This window comes from Poecilia reticulata, linkage group LG23, assembly GCF_000633615.1.
Source record: "Poecilia reticulata strain Guanapo linkage group LG23, Guppy_female_1.0+MT, whole genome shotgun sequence".
In the NCBI taxonomy this organism is placed as follows: Eukaryota; Metazoa; Chordata; class Actinopteri; order Cyprinodontiformes; family Poeciliidae; genus Poecilia; species Poecilia reticulata.
Genome location: NC_024353.1, coordinates 17,310,701 through 17,329,888, shown reverse-complemented (window position 1 = coordinate 17,329,888; position 19,188 = coordinate 17,310,701). Strand labels below are relative to the sequence as shown.

General features: G+C 39.7%; 2 protein-coding genes across 3 annotated transcripts; both read left to right on the top strand.

Annotated features, from left to right (window-relative positions):
• The first annotated feature begins 88 nt into the window (after positions 1–88).
• asb13a.1 (ankyrin repeat and SOCS box containing 13a, tandem duplicate 1) lies at positions 89–4,691 on the top strand. 2 transcript variants are annotated; one of them, XM_008401519.2, is made up of 6 exons: positions 89–470; positions 1,978–2,165; positions 2,243–2,399; positions 2,468–2,602; positions 4,042–4,233; positions 4,337–4,691. In XM_008401519.2, the coding sequence occupies exons 1-6, from the start codon at positions 383–385 to the stop codon at positions 4,471–4,473; spliced, it is 897 nt and encodes a 298-aa protein (XP_008399741.1). In that variant the 5' UTR covers positions 89–382; the 3' UTR covers positions 4,474–4,691. The 2 variants fall into 2 exon arrangements, with proteins under 2 accessions (XP_008399741.1, XP_008399743.1); XM_008401521.2 differs by lacking the exon at positions 89–470 and adding an exon at positions 1,026–1,325.
• A 7,689-nt stretch (positions 4,692–12,380) lies between these two features.
• On the top strand, positions 12,381–17,401 carry LOC103459722 (ankyrin repeat and SOCS box protein 13-like). Its single transcript, XM_008401518.2, has 6 exons — positions 12,381–12,528; positions 13,768–13,955; positions 15,595–15,751; positions 15,852–15,986; positions 16,114–16,305; positions 17,181–17,401. Exons 1-6 carry the CDS (start codon positions 12,486–12,488, stop codon positions 17,306–17,308), a joined length of 843 nt encoding a protein of 280 aa, XP_008399740.1. The 5' UTR covers positions 12,381–12,485; the 3' UTR covers positions 17,309–17,401.
• The last annotated feature ends 1,787 nt before the right edge of the window (positions 17,402–19,188 follow it).

The window sequence follows — 19,188 nt, the reverse complement described above, 5'->3', positions numbered from 1 at the left end:
ATTTTTATGGAAATGTATAGTTTAAGAGTTTTTTCCCCCCAAGTGTTCTAACACGCAGGATGATTAATATCAAGTGTTCCAACTAGGACTGAAATGATTTACCTGATTAACTGTGATGAGTTGGTTATTGAAATAATCGTCAACTAGTTTAGCGTTTGATCAATTTTTAACTGGAGTATACAGACTCAAAAATGGCGATTTGCTGAAAGCGGAACATACTCCGCAGTAACTAAGCCAAAATTACTGTATATGTACACAGAGACATGCATGCAAATCTTTTGCTATCCAGTTATTAATCCAAAAAGTAGCCAACAGATCAGCCCTATGCTGTCTTACGTGGAGCTGAAAGGGCTCAGACTTTCACGGTTTTTTTTAGCTGCAGATGGACTCTGCAATCCAAACCCGAGTTTCTCCTACTTGGCTGAAACCTGGGGCAAAGGAAAGTGTCAGAATGACATGTCCTCTCCAGGGTGACTCTGTAGATGTTGGAGAGCAGAAATCTCCATTGGAATAAGGTGATCACACCGCAACTAGATTTTATGATACCCGGATTATGTTTTCGATCGTTGCTGTTTTTGTTTTATTTCCTGTAGTACTTCGTTTTAATGCCAACTGAATGCTGTCAGGAATGTTACTGTAGCACCACTGATGGTTTACAGCAGGGGGCGCCGTTGAGAGTGAATGTTCTTCCCCTTCAAAGTGGTGCTTGTCTCTACTTGTCGGACAGGACGCTAGTGTTCAATCCCCGGCAGGTGTTCTCAATCAAAGATATTCTTTTTATCTTCTGATATTGGTATCAAGCATAAATAGCTTAGTTATGGTCAAATTTCTAATTCCGTTAGCGACGACTGAACATTTTTCCCCGTTGCCATGATGAATCGCGTTATTTCCGTCCCATTGATGACGGTTTCTCGCGCTCAAGAAACAATAATTCAGGAATAACTTGACTCAGAACTGAGTTACTTAGTTGATATTCTGAAACCAAAAACCCGGAGTATCACAGTTAGGTAGGTCTATTCAGAGTATCTGCCTTCTACTCAGCTTGTTGACCCTGCTTTCTGAAACGGGGCCCGGGACATGTTGTTTTTATACAGTGGACAGCAGTGGTCCTAGAAAACTACCTAGGTAATTTTCTAGGACCATTGCGGAGTAGAATGTTACTGTCTAGCTAGACAGTAACTGCCTGCGGACTACACTTCCCACATCCCCCTGCTGGACCGTCCTCTTTCCCAAAACGTTGCTGTGAGAGTTGTGGTCGGATTGATTTACTATCCGGATCGTCATGGAGGTGACTGCGGCGCGTCGCTCGTTTCTTTGCGACATTGGTGAGCCCAACTCTGTGAGCGGAAAGTTGCGGCATGTTTAGCAGTGGTGCGGTTCATACAGGCTAAAAGCGGACAGAGCAAGTCAGGTTAAAGTATCGTAAATCTGTACTTACACAAACGCAGTAAAAATGTTTTATTTTCCATGGGTTTGAATATCTCTGTCAAAACTAAATTTAGTTTGTCAGAAAATGTGCTACATGAGACCAATAAAGTTTATTTTCAATACATATATTTTATGCCACGGTCCACACAGTCATACGAAATACTGCTGAGTTGACAGCTGTCAAATCCTGTTTTTGAAAAACGTATCCAGGTGTGATGCGTTTCTTTATGACTCCAGCCACTTAAATAATGTGATTTATATCACTTAACTACAGTAAGTGCATTGAATCTTATTTTTTTAAATTTGATATTTATTGATACTCTCGTTGATCAAGCAGTGGAGATAATTAAATAACAATCCTGACTAGAGTTTTTTCTTTTTGATATCACAATTAGGATTTATCATAACAATAATTCAAAATTCTTATCGAGATGAGTGAGAAGTGTCTCACAGTTGATGATAAATGGCCAGCTCTATCTGTGGTACTATTTGGTTCCAGTGTACTGTCAGGTCGTCCTTCCTGTGTGTTACTCTGCTGGTGTGTGTCAGGTTCCTGGGCAGACCGTACGGCGTTGCATGAAGCCGCGGCCCAGGGCCGGGCCTTCCAGCTGAAGCAGCTCATAGAGAGCGGGGCCTCTGTCAACGTGGTGACTGTGGATAACATCACACCGCTGCATGAAGCCTGCATTCAGGCCTGTCCCAACTGTGCCCGCCTCCTGCTGGAGGCCGGAGCTCAGGTGAGTTCAGGATCAGCAGCGCCAAAGATGCAGAGGTGATGGTGAGACGGCGCCTGGTGTCTGTGTGGCTGTTCCAGGTAGACATCCGGACCATCCATGGCAGCACGCCCCTCTGCAACGCCTGTGCTGCTGGCAGCCTGGAGTGTGCCCGGCTGCTCTTGGAGTACGGCGCCACGGTGAACCCATCGCTCACGGCGCTGACTGCATCTCCGCTCCATGAGGCCTGCATCCAGGGTGCGCCCTCCGAGAACAGACTGGGGAAACTAACATGTTCATTCAGTAACGTTCCAGTCTCCTGCCAGGTAATGCTGAGGTGGTGAGGCTGATGATAACCAGCGGCGCCAAGCTGGAAGCCTTCGACGTCCACTTTGGTCCCCCGCTTCACATAGCAAGTGCTAAAGGTCACGTGGAGTGTGTCAAGGAGCTGCTGAAAGCAGGTTGTTTACTAACGTCCAGCGCCTTGCAACAGATGCATGCATCAGCTGCAACCACAAACTTCACTCATCTTTATCGAGGTTGTGTGTGATCCACCATAACAATGTAGTGTACAAAAGTGAATTGGAAGGCATGTAATATATACTACTCAATTGTTTTTGCAAAAACAAGTAAAAAAGTAGCATTTAGTTTACATTGAGCCCCCTTTATTCTGATACCCCTAAATAACATTCCGTGCAACCAACTACCTTGAGAAGTTAATAATTATTAAATATGGTCAACCTGCGTATGATGAAGTTTATAAGAGATTTTTTAGCACACAAAGGAAAAGCGATACAGCCGACAGGATACGGGGAAACACTGAGCTCTGTTCTATGGAGGACTAAAAGGGACAAAATTGACATGAAATAAATACATGCTTAATTGAATGTCTAAATAATGTATTTAATTGATGATTAATTTATTAAATGTATTTAAATCATTAAAATGCAAATATAATAGCTTAGGCAGATGATAAATGCTGTGAGGCCAAAAACAGTAAATCACCACACTGAAGATAACTTAGCAACTTTTCAGACACAAAAAATAACATATCAGCAGGTCAGGTTCTTTAAAGATTAGTGATTGGCTGGAAAACCGGTTCAACCCTATTTAAAATCTATATGTTCATCATGACATCATTCACTAATTAGCATATCAACTATGTCATTACCTAATTTGTCATCTCGCCTTTGTCTGCTTATTGAAAACTGCTTTATTGTATTTTGTTCTCATTGTTCACACAAGCAGCATCTTATTAATGGCATAATTCCCAAAAAAATCTGTTCTTGTTCATAATCTTATCCTTTTGTTGGTATAAAGCAGAGTCTGAAATGGGACTAAGAAGCAGTTCTTTTAGATTATAATTATACTTGAAAAGGTCGATCTTTATTGAAATGCTAATTCACATGGAATATCATATTAAACTTGTGTGCTGTTGTTTTTGCTACTTACCCATACTGTGGGCTGAGTAGACTAGAATGCAACTGCAGCTTCTTTGTTCTGCTCTCCAGGATTTCTCACTCCAAACAACCAACTGAATCTAGTCTTAGTTTAAATGGTTAGCATGAGCCTTGAGTTGAAATGCTGATATCTAAAGCTGAAGAGATTACCTTCAACTGTAAAGTGAATGTAAAATAAATGGTTTTTATCTCTTTTCTGCATAAAACACCCAAGTGTGCCACTAAAATAATTCAGTGCACATCTTTATTTACCCTCAAATAACGGCAAGTTACATTATGTCAAAAAACGGCATCAGTCATTGCAATGTTCTCAAAACAAAAGTCACCTCCATTTGTGAACACAACATTGAACATAGTGTTAATACTCTTTCATGGCTGTAAATAGCGTTGATCTCATTGATTCTAGGATTTGAATAGGTTGGTTTTCATCCTTTGTGCAGGTGCCAATGTGAATTCAGTGAATTTTCATGAGACAGCTTTGCACCACGCCGCTCGAGCCCACATGGTGGACATGATCGAGCTGTTGGTGGAATTTGGAGCCAATGTGTACGCCAGTGACAGTCTCGGAAAGAAGCCACTCGACTACATGACGCCGGCCTCTCCCTCTTACGCCTGCCTCCAGTTTTATGAAAGTAATTTTAGCTGAATTCTGTCAGACGTACCAGCTGGCCTGATTAGGTACAATGTGCTGAAAAACTAAAAAGTGGATTAACAGAGACGTCTTCTTGCTGACAGGTAATCCTCTGAACCTTCAGCAGCTCTGCAGGATTGTTTTGAGGAGGATTCTGGGTACCAAAGCCTCAGAGGTCATAGGCCAGCTGAACATCTCCCGACGCATCTACGACTACCTCCAGTTCTCTGACCACTGCTGAATCTCTCCTATCCACTGAAAGTATTAAAAACAAAGTGTCTCAAATAACTGTATTCTGTCCAAATATGTCATGTACACTTATAGGGATTCTTGTTAAATATGTTTGAGGAAAGAAACTTAATATAAATGTAAAATTTATATTGGTAGCATAATCTCACTCTAGAAATTTTTTTTAAACAATCCAAATTTTGGTTGGTTGCAGAAGGATAATCACGTGATTGTGAAGACTAAGGAGGATATACTTTGTCCTGAAAGAGACTACTCTTATTTATCATTTTTAATTTACAGAGTGGAACTGGGAAAACTTTGCAAGGCCAAGAAAACGTGAAAGTCTATTTTTACTTTCAAACTGCAACTACCACTTAAGTTGATGTTATGAGGAACTGATGTCATCATTGAAATATGAAGTTTGGAAAGTTTTCTTTTCTCTACACGAACAAGAGGAATCACCTACAGAGAACATAGTCAGAAAAAAAAATGATGCAGAAAGGATACAGACCAGATACAGAACCCTGGACCATGTTACTGGAACAGCGCCAGTGTACGCCATCAATTCAAAGTATACCTGGGTGAACCCGTTTGTTCAAATAAGTGTTCTGTATACGTCATTCATTTGTTGTCATTTCCTCAACAATTCTTAGTTTTACAGAAGATTAGGGCCACTGAAAAAAATATGAATTCTGACTTTAATCTTAATTCTGACTTTAATCTCAGAATTCTGACAATAAAGTCAGATTTTTTTTTTCATCCATCCATCCATTTTCTTGACACCCTTGTCCCTCAGTGGGGTCGGGAGGGCTGCTGGTGCCCATCTCCAACTTACGTTCCGGGCGAGAGGCGGGGTCACCCTGGACAGGTCGCCAGTCTGTCGCAGGGCAACACAGAGACACAGAGGACACACAACCATGTAGACAGACCAATTAACCTGACAGTCATGTTTTTGGACTGTGGGAGGAAACCGGAGTACCCGGAGAAAACCCACGCATGCACAGGGAGAACATGCAAACTCCATGCAGAAAGACCCGGGCTGGGAATCGAACCCAGAACCTTCTTGCTGCAAGGCAACAGTTCTACCAACTGCGACACTGTGCGGCCCAGTTTTTTTTTCCAGTGGTCCTATATTCCTCTTCCGTAGTTTTGATATGTGTACATCAAAATTGTATGTTGCTTAATGTGTCCTTATTTCTTTAATATCTCCTTTAACTAATGGTGATGTACAAGTGTTATTTATAATGTACGCTTTATTTTGAGTGTAATGTGTTCTATTTGACACCATAGCAAATATGGTATCAATATTTTTGGATTAGGCAAACCAGAGCACCTGGAGAAAACCCATATATATGCATAAATGCTGTAGTGGTAATTACTACACAAGAAGCATTGAATGACATACTGCTAAAAATAATGTGCAGTCACAATACAGGGAAATATTTTGAAACTCACATGTTTAATTTATAAGGGAGACCTGTGAAATACATAATCAACAACATAAGAACAATAATAATAAAATCTACTAAGCACAATCAATGTGTATGCCAGTACTGGCATACACAATGTGACTTATCTAATCTAAACTGTCATTGTGTGAAATTACTCATTTTTTTGTTTTATGTGGGCTGAACTACTTTAGACCAGGGCCTTTATTTTGGCTGGTTTGTGAAGTTGCAGTCCCAAATCCCATCCTTCCCTCCATCCTGCATGTGACATGCATGTTTCTTCTTCTGGCTGAGCCCAGCCAGCGCTGGAAAATATATCTCGTACCTCAAGATCCAGTCTTTCTCCAGATTGTTTTCCCAGGCTTGGTTCTGGTTTTTACATGCGCTCCCCACCACCTGTCTGTCTCTGCCGTATCACTGTTCTGAACGGTCTCGGTCTTCACATGTGTTGTTCTCTTCTGAAGTGGATTCTTGATGCTTGTCTCTTAGCCTTTGGGGGTCTAAACAGTCTGATTCTTTCAAACTTGTGTCTTGTGAATCTGTTAAGTTGTCTTCAGATATCATGTCTTCCAAAGGACTTTCCTCTATCTCTTTGTCACTTGTCTTGTCCTCTGGCTTTGTGAAGTCCTCCTGTTTCCCTTTCTTTTCCAGCCTTTGGAGGCCTGGAGAGTCTGACTCTTTAACAGTTGTGTTGTGTGAATCTGTTAAGTCATCTTCAAATCTTGTGTCTTCCAAAGTCCTGTCTTCTAACTCTTTATCATGTATCTTGTCAACTGACTCTGAAAAATCCTCCTGTTTTTCATTTCGTCTCAGGGTTGAAAGGTCTGGACAGTCTGACTTTTTCACAGCTGTGTTGTATAAATTTGTTAAGTTATCTTCAGAAGTTGTGTTTTCCAAAGTCCCATCTTTTATCTCTTTATCACACATCTTGTCCTCTGACTCTGAAAAATCTTCTTGTTTCCCGTTTCCTCTCAGCCCTTGGAGGTCTTGAGGCTCTGACTCTTTCACAGTTGGGTTGCGTGAATCTATTGAATTATCTTGAGATGTTGTGTTTTCCAGAGTTATATCTTCAAACTCTTTATTGCATGTTTTGTCCACTGACTCTGAAAAATCTAATTGCTTCTCATTTTCTCTCAGCCCTTGGAGGTTTTGAGGGTCTGAGTCTGTCACAGTTGTGTTGCATGATTCTGTTAAGTTATCTTTGGACGTTGTGTTTTCCGTTGTCCTGTCTTGTAACTCTTTATCACTTGCTTTGTCCACTGACTCTGAAAAATCTTGTTTCTTGTTTCCTCTCAACCCTTGGAGGTCTTGAGGGTCTGACACTTTCACAGGTGTGTTGCATAAATCTGTTGAGTCATCTTCAGATGTTGTGTCTTCTAACTCTACATCACTTGTTTCATCCTCCGACTCTGAAATCTTCTCTTGGTTCTCGTTTTCTCTCTGCCTTTGGGGGGCTTGAGGAAATGACTCATTTATAGCTGTGCTGTATGATTCTGTTAAGTCATCTTCAGACGTGTCTTCCGAAGTACTGTCTTCTGACTCTTCGTCACTTGTCTCGTCCTCTGACTCTGAAATATCAACTTGTTTCTCATTTTCTCTTAGTCTTTGGCGGTCTTGAGGGTCTGACTCTTTCACAGTTGTGTTGTTTAAACCTGCTAAGTCATCTTCAGTTGTCGTTTCTTCTAAAGAGCTGTCTTCCAACTCCTTATCGCTTGCCTCATCCTCTGACTCTAAAAAATATTTTTGAGTAGGAGGCACACATTCCCCATCAGATAATATTGAGTCCAAAGAAATTTGTTTCCATTCTCCTGCTAAGTTAGAATGCTGTCCGGTAAACTTCTGATTGTCTGCTGGACGAATTCTATCTTGTATATTCACAACATGAAAAGACTGAATGTTTCCAAGAATGTTCTCAATGTCTAGTTGGAAGGAAACAAATTTCTTCTTGAGATCATTGAGTTTAAGTACAAGGGAAGTTAAACGTTTTCCCATGTTGTCTTTGTCCTTTTTCTTTGATTTGGTCCCAAGTTTTACCATTGATTTTAAATCCTCTATCTTGTGTAGGTAATTTTGCTTGGTCTCCTCCAGCTCTTTGATCAGATCGTCTGCCTCTTTGTAATCACATTCCAGTACAGTTTGATATGACAGTTCGTCTGTCAGGTCCTGAACCAGTTTTTCTAACTTAGGGTTCAGTTGTGTGAGCCTTTGGCACTCTTTTTTTGCACACCTGTAGTGGTATCTCGTGATAGGCACACCAACTAGTTGTTGTTTCAAACTTTCGAGCTTTTGCAAAAGACTATTGTTCTTTTTGTCTAAATGATCCAGGTTTTCATCTTTTGCCATGGTTTTGTCATTCAAAGCTGCCAAGTTGAATATTTCCAGTTTGTCCATAATCTGTGTTATGCAGTTTTCTTGAATCTTCATCAAATTTTTGTTACCCTCTGCAAACTTTGTGTACTTATCAAATACTTTAGTTTGATATGAAAGTTGGTCTGTCAAGATGTCAACATGATTTGCTAACCTAGTGTTAAGAAGTTTGAGGCTTTTCTGCTGTTCTTTAGCCCCACGTAAGTAAGATTTTAACACAGGTTTCTCAATTAATTGTTCATTCGTCCTTTCCAAAGTACGGAAAAGTTCATTCCTCCTTCTGTCTAAATACATCAGTTTTTCTTCCTTTGCAGTCCATTTGTCAGCTTCCAGATTCAACTTCCTAATCCGTCTTTCACATTCTTTGCTCAACTCCATCTCAGCTTTCATCACTTTTTTGGGATTTCGGAGATCTCTCTTTTTTTCAAGCCTTTGGTTCTTTTCCAAGAGTTCTTGGATTGCCTCGTTATTCCTTTGGCGCATTTCTTCAAGATCAGTAGAGACAGATTTCTGCGTCCTCTTGAAAAATGTAAACATTTTGAAATTGTTCTTGCTGTCTAAAGCTTAAAAAACGTTACAATTTTTCTTGCCGTTTAAAAACGAGGTAAAATGTCAGAGCGAAACAATGCTAGGAGAATGCAGGAAATTCTGCTGGCAGAATATGCCTTTGATGTATGTGACGTATATCAAAGGCATATGTGACATCATTGGTGATGTATGATGTCTCATACACCAAGCTAATGGCAGACAGTTTTAACATAAACATTGGTTTCATCACACTTGCATTCCAGGTATCTGACATTGGTTTATGACTAGACTAATCAAGATATCACTGATTATATTTTAATGAGTCCCTATTTGAATCTTTGGTACTACAGTTTTGTATCACTTGTGGTTATATTTGTATTTAATAATACATTTCTAATCGAGTGACTTGTGAATAAAAAACCTATTTCCCCTTGGAGATCAATAAAGTATATCCTGTGGCTTAAATTCATCATATTCACAATAGACCCTTTTCACATGACGTCACACAACTTCCGTTATGGCTCGGAGCAGTGTATCTTTAGTTCCGGTGTGTGTAGTTAACGCTGTTTCTGGACTCTAAAGCTGCTGCCACAAATATGATTTGAAGATATATCACTATTTGCAAACAATTTTTCTTCATCAACATAATCTAAACTGGACAAATTCCTCGCTGATTGATACCAGTTTGACTACGAAGGTACGTGTTTTGGTTTTTTCTAGCTGCTAGTTGACATGCTAGGAYAGCAATAGTAATTTGTCAGCTGGCTAACATTATGTAGCCTTTCTGTTTTGGAAATAGAACGTATTTCGGCTCTAATCTTAATCAGATTTTTATAGTATAGACTGGGGTTGCCACCCGTCATGTAAAATGCATGATCGTATTAAACCCTCCTCACTTACGCTAGTTTCAYCWCCCGCTCAGTAGCGACATTACCTGTAGCCACAAGTCCAAAACTTAACAGTTATGCCAAACACCCGCCGCTCCACCACGTCCTGAGAAGTTAAACTCCTGCTACGATCGAGACATGAGAAGGAAGATGCTGTTTTAGATAGATATAGATATTAACGTTTCATTGGAGAAATGTGATGAGCTATCTATCTATATATCTATCCATCTATATTAGCTCATTAACTTCACATTTCTCCAATGAATATTTATCAAATGTTATGCTTAGAAGGTTAAGTTTCTTATACTTTGTCTTCCTGCGGCTGTAGACTTGGCAGTAGAAAATTGATAACAGGAATAATAACTTTATATCCCTTTTAACAGGTTACACTTGATTCTGCTGTGGTGCCTGTGGAAACGAAGTGCATGAAGTTTGTGCTCAGCTGGTAAAACCCTGTGGATCACATGGTGGGACTTCTGCTTCTCACTGCTCACTACAGTATATTATTGCCTCTGTCATCCACCAGTTCACTGCAGACTGGCACCAGTTCACTGCAGACTGGCACCAGTTCACTGCAGACTGGCTCACGCCAAGGACCCAACATGGACGTCTTCTTAAGTTGTAAACCCTGAGTACAATGTTGAAATAAAATTGATATGCCTTTTCTAAATACATTTTCTCTATCAATGACTTAAATTAACTTTAGTAATTATGTTTGTGTAATGTAGTAACCATGTACAGTGTTTAATATAACTATTAAATAGATGTTTTAAAGAAACAGCCACAAACCTTATGTCTTTGGTCCACAATGGCAGCTTTAATTTGAGCATTTCCTCTCCTCCACATACTTTGTTGCCAGATGTGTAAAATTTACAAAAAGAAGCAATTTAAATGTAAAAGTTGCACATATGTAGATTACTCAAGAGAAGCTATTAACAATATTTTTTTTTTTTTACAGAACTTTACACAACATCAATTCATTTATTAATAGATATATTTAGGTATTAATTACAGAATAGATACACAAAGATTTCATTTCTAACAGCTGCTAGCAGTAGTGAGTGTTCATCCAAGAAGTGTGACTTGCAGGAGCAGGGAGGCTCTGTACTGGTTTGTCCTTTTAAATCAAGAGGCCCATGATACTTTGACTAGRCAGCAGATGTCCCACAGCTGATTGACTGAACCTGCCATGGACAGAAGAACAGACCGTCCCAGATATGGTGGGTTGTTAGGTCGGCTACTGTTGAGAAAGACGGACAACAAAACAAAAGGAGAAATTATGAATCACATCAGAATATGGAAATTATCTGGCAGATGGTGCTTAAATCAATATTTAAAAGGCTTTTCTAAACAACAGTGTTGGAAGATGTCAGAGATTTTAGTGAAACTTTTGACAACACAGCAACATACACGTACAGCGGTGTACGTGTATGTTTCCTAACTGTGGCTAAAGCTGCTGCTAGCTGGTTTACTCTCCGATCGGAGGCTGGTTTCTTTAAATACAGTGAATGGTAAATTGACAATGACTGATGAAGGCTAACATGTAAATACTGTTTTATTACAGTTAATACAGAAAGTGAACCTTTTAACGTTACAGCACTGACAGACAGCGGTGTATATATTTTCCCAACTGTGGCTAAAGCTGCTGCTAGCTGGTTTACTCTCCGATGTTTATTTTATACACAGTTAGAGAATGATGGCTTGACAATGAGTAATGATGGTTATCTAACACTTTAATGCTGTTATTATTAACCTTACCTTTTATTATATCCTTAATGAGTAATAAGTATCCGTGAATTTTTCAGTCAGGTTTCCCGAAGCAAAATCACACCGGAAGTAAATATACACCGTTTCGAGTTATGGCGGCCATTGTCTGACGTCACTGTGGCAATTAAACTATGGCTAGTCATAATGTAAGTATATAATAATTCCCTTTTCTGGCTAGTTATAATTCTACAGCTATCTTGAAATACACTGTAATTCTAGATATCTTAAATGTACTTTTAGGTAGGATGTAAATAGATCTGACTAGTGGAAATTACATTTCGGATATTTTGAAAGTAAATAATGATTAGGTAAAACTAAATAAAAAATATTTTGAACTGTAATTTTGACTCATCAAAATTTATTTTATGATATTTTTAGACTAAGTTTTATTGGCCATTTTTATCTTTTTCTGAAGATTTCCCATCTTGTTATCTTGTTATTACTTCCACTGTTTATCTGGATTTTTGTGTGGTAGGTACAGACAGTTGATCTGATGATTACCAGCCACTGCTTCTTATCTAGCTCGACCACCTTGAAAAATGAGATACCTTGAAAAAATCGGTGAGTCTCATTTTTAAATTTGTGTTCTTATTGAATGCATCTGATTTCCTACATCCAGGTAACCAAGATCAGAAATCTCTGTACACTGTTATTTATTGTGTTATTTTATATCAGCACAGCAGTACATTTGACTGCCCTGCAATTATTTAACTCTTAAATGATTGTTTTCTCGTTGATGCTATGATCTGGCCACTCCTGAAACAGGGCGTAACGTAGCAAGGCTATTATCTGAATTATTAAATCGATATGCATGGATACATACGCCTGAATATAGCTTTGTCCGACGTCAAAACCTAATTTCCGGAAATATTCACAAAAACTACAACTACCGGGCTCCTCGTCGGCGCCCAGTCATGTCACGTGACTACAGAAGCATGCAAGCAGTGAAGACGCGGCTGTTTACAAACAAACATAACTGGATCTCCTTTTAGCGTCGCTTCACTGGTGAAAGGAAGAGAACAACCAGGATGGAAATGGAGATTTCTCAGCCGTATTATGTTGGGGACATTGGTGAGTACAAGACACGCAGAAGCTCCGGAGAGACTGTCGCTTGTTTAGTCCCGACCCGGTTTGACGTTGACGTGTTTGGCGCGGCTGCCAGCTAGCTTAGCTCGGGAATACTGTGTCAGGGTTGTGCACCGCTTGCAGGTTGCTAAAGCTGCCTTCTCTAGGGCCCAAGCGCATAAACATCAGGAACACTGTGTCAGATGTCTTTTGTATCGCTGTTATCAGCAGCTCTCTCGGCTGGGGCCTCAGAGTCTTTAACCCAGTGTTTCCTCCTAACCCGGGTGCGCGAGCGGTTCGCCGCATGGTTCAGTGGTAGAGCACGCGCACCATTTACATAGAGCCCTCCCGAAGCTCAGTCGTCCCTGCGTGTTTAGTTGTTTCTCTGCTTTGACTCACCTGATCCAGCTGGTACTATGACTTGGGCCTGTTCCAGCCATCAGTTGAAATCAGCTGTTCTGCAGCAGGGAGCCCAACAACATGCTGGGCAGGTTGGAACCACTTAAGTCTGAACAGAAGCAAGTTATCTTATTAAAAGATAAAAACAATCATGGATTTAGAGGCATTATAACAAGATGAATTCAATGTTGTGTCTTTTTAATTCTTTTATACTAGTTGGCTCTAGTTTTCTACATGAGCTTTAATATTTTTTTAGGTGAGCTACCTGTTTTTTTTTTTGTAGTTTTTGTTTTTATTCCTTTGTAGAACGGTCCCTATTGGCCTCATTCTACAAAAGATGGCTTTCTTAAAACTAAACAAATACACTTTTATTTTTTAAAGAAAAGTACCTAAATTTGTATCTATTAAAGTTGATATGAGTTTTTCTCCTGGCGATATAAATTTGTTGCACTACCAAATGTGTACTTTTGGAGGAAGGATGAGTTGCTTGAATTGAAAAGTTGCAGAGTTCTGCCTTAGATTCTTGAGAGGTAACATTGAAATGACGAAGGTTCCACTAAGTTTGGGTGATTATTTGATTTTTTTCAATTAATCAGAGTTTACATTTTCTGAAGATTTAAATTTTGTAAAATCAGCTATGGAAAAGCAGCTGACTGCATCCAGAGTTATGATGCCAAATGAAAGGGTTAATAGATTTTTAGGACGTCTTCTTAGATTGAAATTCAGCAGTAGGATGGATGGATGACTGATTCTGGATGACATGAATTAGTTTTAACTCGGTATGGATAACAGCAGCCTGCGGTTGGATAGATGGTCAGCCTTCCTCCTGCCCCCTCTGCCCCTCAGGCTGCTGGGCGGAGAGGACTGAGGTGCATAAGGCAGCGTCTCTCGGCCACGCCTCCCACCTGCAGCACCTCATAGAGGGCGGAGCTTCGGTCAACATGGTGGCGGTGGACTCCATCACGCCGCTGCACGAGGCCTGCCTCCGGGGACAGGCCCGCTGTGTGCAGCTGCTGCTGGATGCTGGAGCCCAGGTGAGTCTCCTCAGTGACATTAAAGCAGATCCACAACAATTAGCTGATGACACGTTACAGTACCTGCAAAAAGTTTTCACACCATTTGAGCTTCTTCTGATTCTTTTATGCTACAGCCCAGAGGTCACGCTAGACCTTTTTGTTCTCCATCATTTTGACCGACAGGATTAAAAAAATCGGTCATGTACTATTTTTACCCGTCAAATTATAATCACATTAACATATAATAACATCGGCTATTTAACACATTTTTATGCGGTTTAGTTAATATTCACCTAGTTGAACCGTGAATCCAGATCCCATCACACATAAAGCAGATGAACGGATCTCACTTTTTCTCCGTAGTGACAAAGACCACTGACTATGGCCCCAATAACTTTAATTTATTAAAAATAATAAATTAAATTTAACGACTCCACTTAAATTACATCACTACATCACGTCTCATCCAAACCGACCAGTTGAACTTTTCTTTCTTTCTTTTTTTTTTTTTTTACCCTTTGACGTGCACTTTTACAAGGATTTATTTATTTATTTATTTTGTATTTTTTTGCTTGGTTTCACTTCCCCGAAATGGATAGATGTTACGTCTGCTGCGCTTCTGGTTGCCGCTCTCCTTCTGGGCGTGAGAGGGTAACGTCTTTAGCTCCATTTCTTAAAACTGCATTAGCACAATATTGCATTCTCTTTAGTTTTCTCTGTTCTGTATGTAATGGAGACTGAAATTAAATGCGCTTCTGAACACTGCAGCACATGATACAAGTAGCAGGGAACTTGTTCTGGGGACAACTGACAGATAAGATATTCTTTGTGCCCCATCTCTTTCTGATGCCGCCCTGGGCAAATGCCCATATAACCCATATCAAAAACCTTCACTGTATGCACATTTATAAAACATGTCTATGAAATTGTTCATTGTCTCAAACTAAGCATGTCTACTGATTCTCAGTTTTCCAGGAGGATTAAAAGGAAGTCATTTTGTTTTGAACGTTTGTTTAGAAATGTCCCTCTCCTTTCATTTCCTGTGGAACTTGTCCGATGAGGCCACAGTCGTTTGTCCTCATCCAGCCGAGCGGCCGACATATTTCGTACATGTGAAATTTCGATCTTTCAAACTTTTGTTGCCGTCTGCTGTTGTGGAAAACTTTTGCTGTCGCTCCCTGTGTGTTGTACATTTCAAACAATTTACTTGCACGATAAATTAGGGTGTCCCAATCAGATATTGATATTGGAAATTGGTTCAATATCAGCCTAAAAGCAAGTATTGAATTACATCGGCCTGCATCTAAAATCTCTGCTCCAGGATTTAGTCCGCCCCAGTTTTTCTATCCAGCAGCGCTTGTGTCCCACATGACCCACTGGTTAATAATAAACTAATCTGTTGTTCACTCAGTAACATCGCTTGAATAAGCTTTTTCTAAAATTGCACAGTAGAAAATATTTAATAAAAATATGTATGATTAGTGTTGATATTGTATCGTCCTAAAATATCGGTATCATATCTGAAGAGAAAATGTTGTATCGGGACACCAGTACAATAAATACAAATCCCCAAAATTGAAGCCATAATATCGAGAGTTCTTCCAGAAAAAGATAGGGTTTTAGATTGTGACATTGTGTGTCCCATGTTTGAATCCAGGTGGATGCCAGGAACGTGGATGGAAGCACGCCGCTGTGTGACGCCTGTTCAGCTGGTAGCCTGGAGTGTGTAAAGCTGCTGCTGGAGCGTGGAGCCATGGCCAACCCGGCCCTCACCTCCCGCACCGCCTCCCCGCTTCATGAGGCCTGCATGGGAGGCAAACACTCCATTCTCAATCTTTTTCTATACAATGCAGGCTTTTTTTATTCACCCTAATGAAGGATGTTTTTAAACTGGAGAATGTTACATTCTAACAGGTAACTCGGACTGTGTGAAGCTGCTGATTGCCATGGGTGCTTGCCTAGAAGCGTATGATCTTTACTACGGAACTCCGCTACATGTGGCCTGTGTTAATGCACACACAGAGTGTGTTAAAGTTCTGCTTAATGCAGGTGTGTGTCACTGCAAAGCAGATTTGATGGACAAAATCCAATTAGGATGTTTGCCAACGTTCAAAAAAATACAACAAGGGGTTTATTGACTAGAAAAGGAGAATGACTGGTTGTCCTTTGTTTCTAGGTGCTAAAGTCAATGCTGCTAGGCTACATGAGACTCCGCTGCACCACGCAGCTAAACACATGAGAGTTGAAATGATTGAGGTTCTTGTAGAGTTTGGAGCCAACATCTACGCTAGAGATCAGCTCAACAGGAAACCGGTGGACTACACCACACCCGGCTCTCCTTCTGAGGCCTGTCTGCAGTTTTATGAGAGTGAGTTTGAATTCTTCCGCGGTCTAAGAGACTGGGTCATTTAGACCCCGCGATGTTTTACTCTGTTCGTGGTCCGGCAGGGTCCCACTGACTGTGTGCGCTTTCATTAGTTTTTGTGTGTGTGTGGTTTTGGAAAGCGATGGTCTGATGGGACACCTCCCTTTGCTACCCTGCTGTTCAACAGTGACTTTTGCCACGCTCCTTCTGAGCGTTGTGTTAAGAAATCGTTGAGTGAGCCACCTTTAGAAAGGAGGCAGCGTCAGGGAATCTCCACAAGATGGCAGACTTAGACTTTGTGATAGAAAGATCATTATGCCACTTCTACAACTTTATTTAAAAAAGAATCTTAATCTAAAATGTAAACAGCTGTAATATTTTTGCCATTTTTTTAAAACACTTTTAGGCTTATATAGACATTAATTCCTTTAGCACTTAGGTTTACATAGCAGAACATGATTAAAATATTTAGTTTGATGTTTGTTAAAGACAACCATACCTTACAAAAACACCAGAATTACAACATGTTAACACTTTTTAAACCAAAGATAAGGATAAATACAGAATGACTGAGTGAAAACTAGATGCTTCCATAGAAATTAAACGAGTCACTATTATGATTGGCTATAATTAAGAGATTTTCTTCCACCCATCATTAGCACAATGCCAAGAGAGAAAGACATCAGGAATGACCTTGTAGAGAAGTTAATGAAACAGAACTGTTGTTTCCCATCAACCTGGGAATAGTTAAGGTGCAATTTCCAGTTGTAAGACCATCTAGTAAGATTAACAAGTGGAAAACATTCAGGGTAAATATTAAATCTATGAATGTGTTGTTGTAAACATCAGGAGCTAAGTCTGTCCTGTCCTCTCCATAGCCGCCCCCATGACTCTGCAACAGCTCTGCAGGTTGGCAGTGAGGAGGAAGTTGGGAACAACAGCTCTGAACATCATAGCTCAACTTGACATGCCAAAGCTAATCATCAGCTACCTCTGCTATCAGTGACCGTCACACCTGCTGGGAGAGTGGGCTCCAGCCTGAAATCAAACTGTTGACTGGGAAGCAAACACACACTGGTAAACATGGTGCCAAGCAACACATCAATGCTTGTTTTGTCCAATACTGCACTTTATTATTGTGTGAATACTCTAAAGTGCAACTAAGAAGATTTAGTATAGCTTGTTAATTAATGGTAGCATATTAGCTAATGATGGTCTGCCTACTTATGTTAGCATAGAAGAGAGAGGTAGTTAATGCTAACTATCATGGTATGGTTAGCTAATACTGCAATCCAATGTTGGTGTCTGAGACACTCTGAGCATACCATGCTAAGAGCATATATACTATCTAGATAGGGCTAAAATTGCCATGTTAGCTCATGTTAGCATTTTTTATAATGAAAAGATGTAAGCCACTGTTTGCATGGTAGAGTTCATTCACGCTAAAGTTTGCATCCTGCTTGACTTTAGCATTATAGCTAATGCTGGCATGAGATGCTATTAAAATAGCAGCTAGTCCTGACTATTTTTAGCTAAAATGCTACTATTGACATGTTAAACTCGTAACTCTACGATTCTCGCATTTTTTATTTTCAATAACTTCTTCTGTTCAGCTCCTTCAGAATATGAACTTATCAGTTTTATTTCCTTTTGGTTTCGGTCTAAAAGTGAATGTTTTGGGCAGAGAAGATTGACAGTTGTTTATTTAAATGAAGTTAAGTATATATTAGCAATATGTCTTAATTTATGTTTACTGTTTGTCTTGTAAGACTTAGAATAGCACTTACTATAAGAACTTTCCAAGTTAGTTTGAGGACTATTATGTAATAACACTATAACACTTACTGATTGTTTCAGCTCACTATGAGGTAGCAAAAAAGTCCTTAAAATGCCAATTTTTTTTGAAAGTGTGCACAGATAATTTATTTTTTTTTGCATTTTAACATTTTTTAGGAAACTGAATAGGAACATTTGATTACATTAAATCCACTGCTGAAACTATAAAATACTATGTCCATATGTCTATTAATTTATTTACAAAAAGTATAATTATGTATTTAGAGTGGCAGCATTATCTTGAACAAACTTACTTCCCTGGAAGGAAATGTTGGGACTGAATATTGAATATTAGAGATGTGCCGATCAGGTTTTTTCCTGCCAATTCCGATCACCCATGAGGGCCGATCACCGATACCGATCACATAATTATTATTTTTCTTTTATCATAAACACTACCGGTTACATTATGTGGAAAAAGGAACCATGAATTCACCTTAATTTAGACAAAAACTTGTTTTTAATAACTTTTTCCAAAAATAAAACTAAACAAAACAGGCATTGTGCAAATTGTACTGCTGTAGTAATACTATCTTTAACAGACTGAAAACATATGAAGGCTCTGAAGAGGCTAAATAATGCAAAAAGTCAAAATAAAACCTCTCAACATTGCCTAAAAATTCAAGTATAAAACTTAACATTCAAAGGCGAATGCAGGTTCCATTACAATAAACAATCCTGAGTTACTGAATGAAAACTTCCTGATAGCATAGCGGCTAGCTGATTACTGCTAGTTCTGAGTGGCTGTTTCTGACTGAGCGGAGTAATTATGCAGAGCAGGGAGGAGATTGATTACTTTTTCAGAGATTATCTGTCTCATGTTAGGACAGCGAAAGTTTTAATATGTATGTAAAATGTATTTTTTTAGGTTAGATGCTGCAGCTTTAAACAGAGGTTCGGTGTGAGAGTCACTACCAGGTGGAACAGAAGCGGCGCTCCGTCTGTGAAATAGCCATTAGTTAATGGCTGTAGCGCGTAGCAGCGGTTCAACAGCGAGAACAGAACCAGCGTCTTACATCGCGGCTCGAAGACTTAAATAATTTTGCGGGT